Raw genomic sequence first — 12,110 nt, 5'->3', positions numbered from 1 at the left:
CGAGACACGCATGCATACATATACAGTACCAGTCAAAAGTTTGGACACGCCTACTCATTCAATGGTTTTTCTTTATTTTTGCTGTTTTCTATGTTGTAGAATAATAGTGAAGACATCAAAACTATGAAATAACACGTGGAATCATGTAGTAACCAAAAAAGTGTAAAACAAATCTAAATATATTTGAGGTTCTTCAAAGTAGCCATCGTTTGCCATGATGACAGCTAAGCACTCGTGGCATTCTCTCAACTAGCTTCATGGGGAATGCTTTTCTAACAGTCTTGAAGGAGTTCCCACATATGCTGAGCACTTGTTGGCTGCTTTTCCTTCACTCTGCGGTCCAACTTATCCCAAACCGTCTCAATTGTTTGTTATTTTTTATATATTTTTTTGTTAACCCCTCCACCACCACCCCTCTTCTGAGGACACTTTCTTTTTTTAACAGCTTTTCTGCTAAATTTTACATGTACTTTTTACATGTGCAGTTGAAGTCGGAAGTTTACATACACTTAGGTTGGAGTCATTAACTTGTTTTTCAACCACTCCAAAAATGTCTTGTTAACAAACTATAGTTTTGGCAAGTCGGTTAGGACATCTGCTTTGTGCATGACACAAGTCATTTTTCCAACAATTGTTTACAGACAGATTATTTCACTTCTAACTCACTGTATCACAATTCCAGTGGGTCAAAAGTTTACATACTGTGCCTTTAAACAGCTTGGGAAATTATGTCATGGCTTTAGAAGCTTCTGATAGGCTAATTGACATAATTTGAGTCAATTGGAGGTGTACCTGTGGATGTATTTCAAGGCCTACCTTCAAACTCAGTGCCTCTTTGCTTGACATCATGGGAAAATCAAAAGAAATCAGCCAAGACCTCATAAAAATGATTGTAGACCTCCACAAGTCTCGTTCATCCTTGGGAGCAATTTCCAAACGCCTGAAGGTACCCCGTTCATCTGTACAAACAATAGTATGCAAGTATAAACACCATGGGACCACGCAGCCATCATACCGCAACCATCAGACGCGTTCTGTCTCCTAGAGATTAATGTATTTTGGTGCGAAAAGTGCAAATCAATCCCAGAACAACAGCAAAGGACCTTGTGAAGATGCTGGAGGAAACAGGTATAAAGTATCTATATCCACAGTAAAACGAGTCCTATGTCGACATAACCTGAAAGGGCGCTCAGCAAGGAAGAAGCCACTGCTCCAAACTCGCTGTAAAAAAGCCAGACTATGGTTTCCAACTGCACATGGGGACAAGGATCGTACTTTTTGGTAAAATGTCCTCTGGTCTAATTAAACAAAAATAGAACTGTTTGGCCATAATGACCATCGTTATGTTTGGAGGAAAAAGGAGGAGGCTTGCAAGCCGAAGAACACCATCCCAACCGTGAAGCACGGGGGTGGCAGCATCATGTTGTGGGGGTGCTTTGGTCTGCACTTCACAAAATAGATGGCATCATGAGGAAGGACAATTATGTGAATATATTGAAGCAACATCTCAAGACATCAGTCAGGAAGTTAAAGCTTGGTCACAAATGGGTCTTCCAAATGGACAATGACCCCAAGCACACTTCCAAAGTTGTGGCAAAATGGCCTAAGGGCAACAAAGCCATCACAAAGCCCTGACCTCAATCCCATAGAAAATTTGTGGGCAGAACTGAAAAAGCGTGTGCGAGCAAGGAGGCCTACAAACCTGACTGTTACACCAGCTCTGTCAGGAGGAATGGGCCAAAATTCACCCAAGTTATTGTGGGAAGCTTGTGGAAGGCTACCTGAAATGTTTGACTCAAGACATTATTCTGACATTTCACATTCTTAAAATAAAGTGGTGATCCTAACTGACCTAAAACAGGGGATTTTTACTAGGATTAAATGTCAGGAATTGTGAAAAACTGAGTAAAAATGTATTTGGCTTAGGTGTATGTAAACTTCTGACTTCAACTGTACATGTTACATAGCTTTTTCATACAAATTTTACATACATGTTACTTTTATAAAACACAGTCACATAACAATAATACATTAGCAAGCATATGCTCTTTAATCCCAACCCTCAGCTGCTCTCAGCCCATCCCACCTATCACCTGAGACCACCTTCCTTTGGTTTCCATGTGCCATACATTTTTCAATTGTGCTGTGATTTTTTTTTTTTTGCCTTTCTAGTCATGTAGTATCCACAGATTGTGAGCTAAAGATAAATCTTTGCTACAGGTGTTATTTATTGACCGATTATGGCTTTCCAAATCTCCCAACACTGCTATTTGTAAGGTACATTTTTAATGCACGTTGTGATTTTTTTTTTTTTTAATTAACCATTCCTGAGCTTGTGACCAGATACAAGCTACATAGGGACAATACCATAAAAAGTTATCTATTGATTCTGTCTCTTCGCAGCAAAATCTACAGAGCTGACATTGTTGTATGCACCATATATATAGTGTCTTGCAAAAGTATTCATCCCCCTTTGCATTTTTCCTATTTTGTTGCATTACAACCTGTAATTTAAATAGATTTTTGTTTGGATTTCATGTAATGGACATATATAAAATAGTCAAAATTGGTGAAGTGAAAGGGAAAAAAATCTGTTTTTTAAAACGGAAGAGTGGTGCGTGCAAATGTATTCATCCCCTTTGCTATGAAGCCTCTAAATAAGATCTGGTGCAACCAATTACCTTCAGAAGTGACATAATTGGGTAAATAAAGTCCACCTGTGTGCTATCTAAATGTCACTTGATCTGTCACATGATCTCAGTGTGTGTGTGTGTGTGTGTGTGTGTGTGTGTGTGTGTGTGTGTATATATATATATATATATACACACACACACACACACACACACACACACACCTGTTCTGAAAGGCCCGAGAGTCTGCAACACCACTAAGCATGGGGCACCACCAAGCAAGCGGCACTATGAAGACCAAGGAGCTCTCCAAACAGGTCAGGGACAAAGTTGTGAAGTACAGATCAGGGTTGGTTATAAAAAATATCCGGAACTTTGAACATCCCACAGAGCACTATTAAATCCATATTAAAAAATGTGAAGAATATGGCACCACAACAAACCTGCCAAGAGAGGGCCGCCCACCAAAACTCACAGACCAGGCAAGGAGGGCATTAATCAGAGAGGCAACAAAGAGACCAAAGATAACCCTGAAGGAGCTGCCAAGCTCCACAGCGGAGATTGGAGTATCTGTCCATGGGACCACTAACCTGGACACTCCATAGAGCTGGGCTTTACGGAAGAGAGGCCAGAAAAAAAGCTTGAAGAAAAAAATAAGCAAACATGTTTGGTGTTCGCCAAAAGGCATGTGGGAGATCCCCCAAACATATGGAAGAAGGTACTCTGGTCAGATGAGACTAAAATGTAGCTTTTTGGCCATCAAGGAAAACGCTATGTCTGGTGCAAACCCAACACCTTATCACCCCGAGAACACCATCCCCACAGTGAAGTATGGTGATGGCAGCATCATGCTGTGGGGATGTTTTTCATTGGCAGGGACTGTGAAACTGGTCAGAATTGAAGGAATGATGGATGGTGCTAAATACAGGTAAAGTCTTGAGGGAAACCTGCTTCAGTCTTCCAGAGATTTGAGACAGGGATGCAGGTTCACCTTCCAGCAGGACAATGACCCTAAGCATACTTTTGGGGGGTGAATAGTTATGCACTCTCAGGTTTTCTGTTTTTTTGTCTTATTTTTTGTTTGTTTCACAATAAATATTTTGTATCTTCAAAGTGGTAGGCATGTTGTGTAAATCAAATGATACAACCGCCACAAAAATGTATTTTAATTCCAGGTTGTATGGCATCAAAATAGGAAAAATGCGAAGGGGGGTGAATACTTTTGCAAGCCATTGTGTGTGTGTGTATATATAGCATTTTGTTGGTGGCAGCTGTCAATATAATTTAAATTGGAAAACTCTTTAAGTGTTGAATCAAGCGTCGTTCTTTTGTACCAGTTCATAAACGATGTGCCGTGGAATCTCTTCCCATTTATTTTGCAACCTGTATGGCACAGCTGTCAATGTTTTTGTCCTCAAATTAAACTGGTATGTTTTTCAATTTATGCCAATTAATTTCAGCCAATTTGTATCTTTAATATATGGCAGGCAAACAAGTTCCTTATCTTCTCCCTTTTCCACTTCACTCCATTTTTGTGGTAGTGCTGCAATCAGTTGGTTGTGAGTTTGGATTGAGCAGATATTCCCATATGCAGTTATCGAAAATATGTGACAACTCCTCCGTTTCTATTGTTAATATCATTAATAAATATTATACAATAAAAAAAGAGAAAAAAATCCATTATGTTTTTTTATTGATCTGTATATTTGAGTTTAACATTTGTTGTTTTATCCTCCAGAAAATATATATATTACAAATTGTTACCAGCTTTGTATCGCTTGTTTAAGAAAGGGCGATACTTTACAACTTCAAATTTTTTACTAATTGAAAATGACATTTTGTCTAATCTGTATCAAGGCAAAAAGGCCAGTTTTGAACAAAGGATGAGCCTTTCTTAATAATCTACTGGAGAACCATTTTGCGTTTAAGTATAACTTATGTATGAGTGAGGCTTTTAGTGAGAGGTTTAAAATCTTTAATATTTCATAAACTCATATTCATTATATAAATAGGCACGTTTAATTTTGGGTTGAGGTTGGGTGATTGTGGATGCCAGGTCATCTGATGCAGCACAACATCACTTTCCTTCTTTGTCAAATAGTTCTTACACAGCCTGGAGGGGTGTTTTTAGGTCATTGTCCTGTTTAAAAACAAATGATAGTCCCACTAAGCGCAAACCAGATGGGATGGCGTATCGCTGCAGAATGCTGTGGTAGCCATGCTGGTTAAGTGTGCTTTGAATTCTAAATAAATCACAGACAGTGTCACCAGCAAAGCACACCCACAGCATCACACTTCCTCCATGCTTCACGGTGGGAACCACACAGGTGGAGATCATCCGTTCACCTACTCTGCGTCTCACAAAGACACGGCTGTTGGAACCAAAAATCTCAAATTTGGACTCATCAGACCAAAGGACAGATTTCCACCGGTCTAATGTCCATTGCTCATGTTCCTTGGCCCAAGCAAATCTCTTCTTCTTACTGGTGTCCTTTAGTAGTTTCTTTGCAGCAATTCGACCATGAAGGCCTGATTCACACAGTCTACCTCCGAACAGTTGATGTTGAGATGTATCTGTTACTTGAACTATGTGAAGCATTTATTTGGGCTGCAATCTGAGGTGCAGTTAACTCTAATGACCTTGTCCTCTGCATCAGAGGTAACTCTGGGTCTTCCTTTCCTGTGGCGGTCCTTATGTGAGCCAGTTTCATCTTAGCGCTTGATGGTTTTTGTTACTGCACTTAAACAAACTTTCAAAGTTCTTAATGTTCCGTATTGACTGACCTTCATGTCTTAAAGTAAATAATCTCTTTGATTATTTGAGCTGTTCTTGCCGTAATATGGACTCCTTGTCACAACACATCTGATTGGCTCAAACACATTAAGAAAATAAATCCAACAAATTAACTTTTAACAAGGCTCACCTGTTAATTGAAATGCATTCCAGGTGAAGCTGGTTGAGAGAATGCCAAGAGTGTGCAAAGCTTTCATCAAGGAAAAGGGTGGCTACTTTGAAGAATCTCAAGTATAAAATATATTCTGATTTGTTTAACAACACTTTTTTGGTTACTACATGATTCCATATAGTAACCAAAACCAAAGTAACCAAGCAGCATACCACCCTGCATACCACTGCTGGCTTGCTTCTGAAGCTAAGCAGGGTTGGTCCTGGTCAGTCCCTGGATGGGAGACCAGGTGCTGCTGGAAGTGGTGTTGGAGGGCCAGTAGGAGGCACTCTTTCCTCTGGTCTAAACAAAGATCCCAATGCCCCAGGGCAGTGATTGGGGACACTGCTCTGTGTAGGGTGCCGTCTTTCGGATGGGACGTTAAACGGGTGTCCTGACTCTCTGAGGTCATTAAAGATCCCATGGCACTTATCGTAAGAGTAGGGGTGTTAACCCCGGTGTCCTGGCTAAATTCCCAATCTGGCCCTCAACCATCACGGTCACCTAATAATCCCCAGTTTACAATTGGCTCATTCATCCCCCTCCTCTCCCCTGTAACTATTCCCCAGGTCGTTGCTGCAAATGAGAACGTGTTCTCAGTCAACTTACCTGGTAAAATAACGGTAAAATAAATAAATAAATAAAAAATAAAATAAATAAATAAATATGTGTTATTTCATAGTTTTGATGTCTTCACTATTATTGTACCATGTAGAAAATAATTTAAAAAAAATGAAAAACCCTTGAATGAGTAGGTGTGTCCAAACTTTTGACTGGTTCTGTATATATACTGCTGTATACAACTGTCTTCAGAAACGCTGTTGGTGAGACACTCAATCATCTCTCTGTCTGTAAAGACTGGCACTATCAGTGACGCGCACACACTTTTTCTCTCACACACACTAACAGGGATGCACTGACACGTTCACTCGCGTAGTGTGACAGGTCTGCTCATCCTATTCCTTCATTGTGTATGTCTGTTCAGGAGAGTACATCACCCTTTACCAGAACCAGAGAGCCATCATGAAGCAGAAACACATGGAGAAGGAGCAGTACATCAGTATGTTGGCCCAGGACAAAGAGGAGATGAAGGTACACACACACACACCAAACATGAGAGGGAAGCTGCAGTATACCACCAGCAGCATAGCACCCTGCATCCCACTGCTATCTTGCCTCTGAAGCTAAGCAGGGTTGGTCCAGGTAGCCTGGTGTTTAGAGCATTGGGCCAGTAACCGAAAGGTTGCTGCGTCAAATCCCAAAGCTGACAAGGTAAAAATCTGTCGTTCTGCCCTTTCCTTTCCTGGTTGAGACCAAATGTAGCTGTAAGTGGTGCTGGAGGGCCAGTAGGAAGTACTCTTTCCTCTGGTCCCCCAAAAATGATATCCCAATGCCCCTGGGCGGTGATTGGGGACATTGCCCTGTGTAGGGTGCCGTCTTTCGGATGGGACGTTAAACGGGTGTCCTGACTCTCTGTGGTCACTAACGATCCCATGGCACTTATCGTAAGAGTAGAGGTGTTAACCCTGGTGTCCTGGCTAAATTCCCAATCTGGCCCTCATACCATCATGGCCACCTAATCATCCTGAGCTTCCAATTGGCTCATTCATCCCCCCCTACTCTCCAGTGTAACTGTTCTCCAAGTCATTGCTGTAAATGAGAATGTGTTCTCAGTCAACTTACCTGGTAAAATAAGAGAAGAATATATTTATTTTTTTATAAATTTGCACACACTAGTAGTATTTGGTATTTATTAGGATCCTCATTAACCGCTCCAAAAGCATCAGCTACTTTTCCTGGGGTCCACATGATACATGGTACAGAACATGAATTAGTCAAGGAATGAACTACATACGTTTCAGAGTATTGCCAGTGTTCTGAGCGTGTTTCTGTGCCCGTGCAGGCCAAACTGGCAGAGCTGCAGGACCTGGTGATGAGGTTGGTAGGCGAGAGGAACGAGTGGTACAGCCGCTATACTGGGGCGCTGGCTAGCGCTGCGGCTAACCCTGACCTGCTGCCAGCTGGAGAGGAGCAGGTCCAGGCTCACCACGCACACAGACGCATGGAGCTCAACGCTGTGGATGGACAAGGTATGCTCACACTTATATATATTACACACACACACACACACAGGAAGGTACACCACAAATACACGCACACGGAGACACAAGGAACTCAGCACTGTGGACGGACCAGATACACAAACATACATCAAATAATACAAATGTGTATATATATATATGAATGTGTATGGAGTAGAACAGGGCTCTCCAACCCTGTTCCTGGAGAGATACCATCCTGCAGGTTTTCACTCCAACCCTAATGTAGTGCACCTGATTCTAATAATTAGCTGGTTGATAAGCTGAATCAGGTTAGTTACGACTGGGGTTGGATTGAAAACCTACAGGAGGGTAACTCTCCAGGAACAGGGTTGGAGAGCCCTGGAGTAGAACAATACACACACATCCACGTCATTATACTAACCTCCCTGATCTCTCATCTCTCCCCCCCTTCTCTCTCCAGAGTCTGCGGATGTAAGTTCAGCTGTGAAGCCCGACTCCACCGACCCCCCTCACGGTGGCCCGTCAGACCAGGGCCAGGGGCTCCCCCCAGACTCCCAGGCTCTGATGAGGCCCCAAGAGGACGGCACGACCAGGCAGATCATGCAGCTGCTCCAGGAGATCCAAAACCCCCAGGGGCCCCGCTCCGTGCCCTTCCTGGGGGACAACCCCTGCGTCCCGTTCTTTTACCGGCCCGACGAGCAGGACGAAGTCAAGATCCTGGTGGTCTGATGATGATGATGAGACTATGGAGCTAACTGGCAATGTTGGAGGATCTGTGAACACACACACCATTCCACCACGTCACACTCCACTTAGGTCATCTAGGATGTACACGTACACACAGTTCTGGGTATACTGTCTCTCACACACATGCACACTCACTTTCTCTACTTTCTGGGAGAGGTTGTTTCCTCCTTCTTTCTCACTCTTCCTTTTGAGTCCTTGGCTGGTCTTGCATGCCGTTTTTTTTCTTCATTGCACTAACAGAGTGACTTAAGGATGTGAACTCCTTGTGTAAGTGTGTGTGGTGGCCTTCCTCTCCTCGTCCACCTCCTCCTTCGCAACCTCCTTACTTGCAGTGTGAATGTTTGTCCGCTTTTTCTGTCTCTTTTAATTTGTATTTAATACCGTTAGATGATTGGGAAGTATTCCACCGGATGCTATTGAGATTCTTCCTGTGATTCTCTTGATGGAGAGATGTTTATTCCTGCACATTGATCCCTCCTCTGTTCACTATCTTCTGTCTCTCTCCCCTTCTCTGCCATTTGAACCATAGGCGCAATAAAGTATCTCTGTCCCTCAGTCATTGTCTATTACAGGAGAAATGTAAGGCTTTGAGTGAGACGTTAGCGGCAACAATGGAATACATGGAACGGTATCAAACACACAAAACGCATGGAAACCACATGTTTGACTCCATTCCATTGATTCAATTTCAGCTCTTACAATGAGCCTGTCCTCCTATAGCTCCTCCCACCATCCTCCACTGGTACCTTTATGTTAAGACACTAACTGGATCCCCATTCACAATGTGTCTGACTCTGGAGCAGAACTGGGCTAGTCTGTCTGTTTGGTAGGACAGACATGGCTTGGTTTTGTGTCTGACTCTGGAGCAGAACTGGGCTAGTCTGTCTGTTTGGTAGGACAGACATGGCTTGGTTTTGTGTCTGACTCTGGAGCAGAACTGGGCTAGTCTGTGTTTGGTAGGACAGACATGGCTTGGTTTTGTGTCTGACTCTGGAGCAGAACTGGGCTAGTCTGTGTTTGGTAGGACAGACATGGCTTGGTTTTGTGTCTGACTCTGGAGCAGAACTGGGCTAGTCTGTGTTTGGTAGGAGAGACAGACATGGCTTGGTTTTGTGTATGACTCTGGAGCAGAACTGGGCTAGTCTGTGTTTGGTAGGACAGACATGGCTTGGTTTTGTGTCTGACTCTGGAGCAGAACTGGGCTAGTCTGTCTGTTTGGTAGGACAGACATGGCTTGGTTTTGTGTCTGACTCTGGAGCAGAACTGGGCTAGTCTGTATGTTTGGTAGGAGAGACAGACATGGCTTGGTTTTGTGTCTGACTCTGGAGCAGAACTGGGCTAGTCTGTCTGTTTGGTAGGAGAGACAGACATGGCTTGGTTTTGTGTCTGACTGGAGGAGAACTGGGCTAGTCTGTCTGTTTGGTAGGAGAGACAGACATGGCTTGGTTTTGTGTCTGACTGGAGCAGAACTGGGCTAGTCTGTCTGTTTGGTAGGAGAGACAGACATGGCTTGGTTTTGTGTCTGACTCTGGAGCAGAACTGGGCTAGTCTGTCTGTTTGGTAGGAGAGACAGACATGGCTTGGTTTTGTGTCTGACTCTGGAGCAGAACTGGGCTAGTCTGTCTGTTTGGTAGGAGAGACAGACATGGCTTGGTTTTGGCGCGTGGGTTGTCTCAATTAATTTCCTCGTCGCCTTTCCTCCATGACCACTGATCGGCGACAAGACTGACTCACTCAGACAAGTGGTCATGAATGGAGGAGTACCGTATCGAGGCACAGCCCTTGGTAACTGTTGGTATGTTCTATGGCAGTGGAGTGAGTGTGTTGTCTGAGTAGGGCAGGATAGCAGGTGGGGTAAAGGAGGGCATGAGTAGTTGGGTACAGTACATGAAGGAGGTAAGGGCCAGGCTGGAGCCTTGGCCTACCTGAGGTGGAAGTCAGTCAGGAAAGCATTGGTAAAGACACTAGCATTTGGAGTGATGGGAGCAGTTTGCACTTTTCACTTCTAAGTAGGGAGACACCATAGGACGTCAGGAAAGAGGAACTAGCATGTAGACACATGGCTGCTCACCCCTACAACTACCTTGTCTATCCATCCTCTTTTATGTGGAAACACTGAAATCTGAACATATGTATGTACACTAGAGCTTTATCTTATTTATGCACATAAGCCAGTCAACTCAGTTGTATTCCTCAAGTTTGCTATGCGTTTATTTATTTGAGGCCCCATTTCATAGCACCAGTTGATCATCTCTTGTTTATCAATCTTTCAATTATGTTGTGCTTGTTGCCCCTCAACATATCTCATTTATAATTTAAGTCACTCCCTTTGAGACTGGATGAAGATTGAATCATTTATCAAACAGACTCACAATCTCAATTGTATCCTCATGTCATTGTCTCTTCTCTCTAAAGTTACATGGGCTTTTACTGTAGGTTATTGCACTAAAATTGGACAGACCTTGTAATCAAACCCTGTCCCATCACTTAGTTTTGGACAGTAGCTTTTCTATGGCAGATCCATTCTAGACATTTGGTTTCTATACTTGGGAGCCCTATGTCATCATGTGCACTTTGGCACATCGGGGCTCAGAGTTCCACGAATGAAGACAGAGTGTGTGTTGAAGTGACCGAAAGATTGTGTGTGTGCGCTAGGAGGATGTGTAGGTATGTACATATGAATAGAGGGTTGTAATGATTCCAGTAACAAGTCATGGGCAATGGGGTAAGCTTTGCTGTTTGATTGACAGATGCAGGAAGGTCCTCTGTTTTTAGATAACCTTACAATGATGACCCAAATAAAGATGAAATTGCCATAGGCGCATCTCTGCCACCCTGCAGTTTTTGGGGAAATGTGTGTACTCCCATAATATTTTGGATATTTTGGAATTTTTATGCTTCCAGTGTATCTCTGACTACCGATGTCCGTATTTTATTTTTATTCAAGAATGGAAGTCTTTAAGCATGTCAAAAACAGTCTGAAAAAAGTTTTTGGTGGTTCTGGAGTGAGTTTTCAGGTGTGTGTGTGTACCTGATCTGAACCATGTCTAACCTGAAGCAAAGCACTTTTCATAGTAGGACTTGACGTGGTTTCTGTTGAAAGTGATCCCATCTGAATATTTAAATTCATTGCATTTTCTTTTCCTTTAGAGAGAGAACTTTTGTTTTGGGAGTGGTAAAACCAAGATAATATTTTAGTCATTTACAGCTATTGTTTTGGAGGTGGTGACGAGAGAGTAAAAGTAACAAGTGAAATAGTTTTCCCACGCTTTCTAATTCAAACTGTTCTTTTGAATGAATGTGTGGGATTGAGCACATGATGATTAAGAGACAGAGGTGAATGCCTTCTGTTTAAAGGAACTGTATATAGTGTAACTGTGTAACATATTGTATATTCATTCTGCCTGGTGTGTGGGAATAAGTGTAATGGCTGTTTGTAGTGTTGCTAGCAGCCCAGAGGGCTTGTCTGTGTGTCTGTCTGAGCCATTGTTGGCTTCAGGACACACACGGACAGCTGAAGTGAAGGGGTGGGGGTACCGTCTGTGATTTAATACAAAAGTAAAAAAATATATTTATTTGTAATAAGTATCGAAACTAATCAGTTTTAATGCAATGTAGGATTGTTGTGAGAGAACAAAATGGCTTCCGGCAGTATATTTCTGATGTGATTTCTCCTGATTAAAAGTGATTGAGCAAAGCAGACAGCATCTGGTCAATGGATCCTT

General features: G+C 42.7%; 1 protein-coding gene across 7 annotated transcripts in view; it reads left to right on the top strand.

The window, feature by feature from the left end:
- Positions 1-12,087, top strand: part of LOC139552298 (golgin subfamily A member 2-like) — a 36,971-nt gene extending 24,884 nt beyond the window's left edge. For all 7 annotated transcript variants that reach the window (XM_071363891.1, XM_071363898.1, XM_071363894.1 and 4 more), the window contains 3 exons: positions 6,561-6,667; positions 7,479-7,665; positions 8,099-12,087. In XM_071363891.1, the coding sequence (XP_071219992.1) occupies positions 6,561-6,667; positions 7,479-7,665; positions 8,099-8,367 (563 nt within the window). In that variant the 3' untranslated portion in view covers positions 8,368-12,087. The remainder of the gene's footprint in view (positions 1-6,560; positions 6,668-7,478; positions 7,666-8,098) is intronic.
- The last annotated feature ends 23 nt before the right edge of the window (positions 12,088-12,110 follow it).

This window comes from Salvelinus alpinus, chromosome 24, assembly GCF_045679555.1.
Source record: "Salvelinus alpinus chromosome 24, SLU_Salpinus.1, whole genome shotgun sequence".
Lineage (NCBI taxonomy): Eukaryota > Metazoa > Chordata > Actinopteri > Salmoniformes > Salmonidae > Salvelinus > Salvelinus alpinus.
Note: the sequence above shows the minus strand (reverse complement) of the source record. Positions and strands in the feature narration are given on the sequence as shown.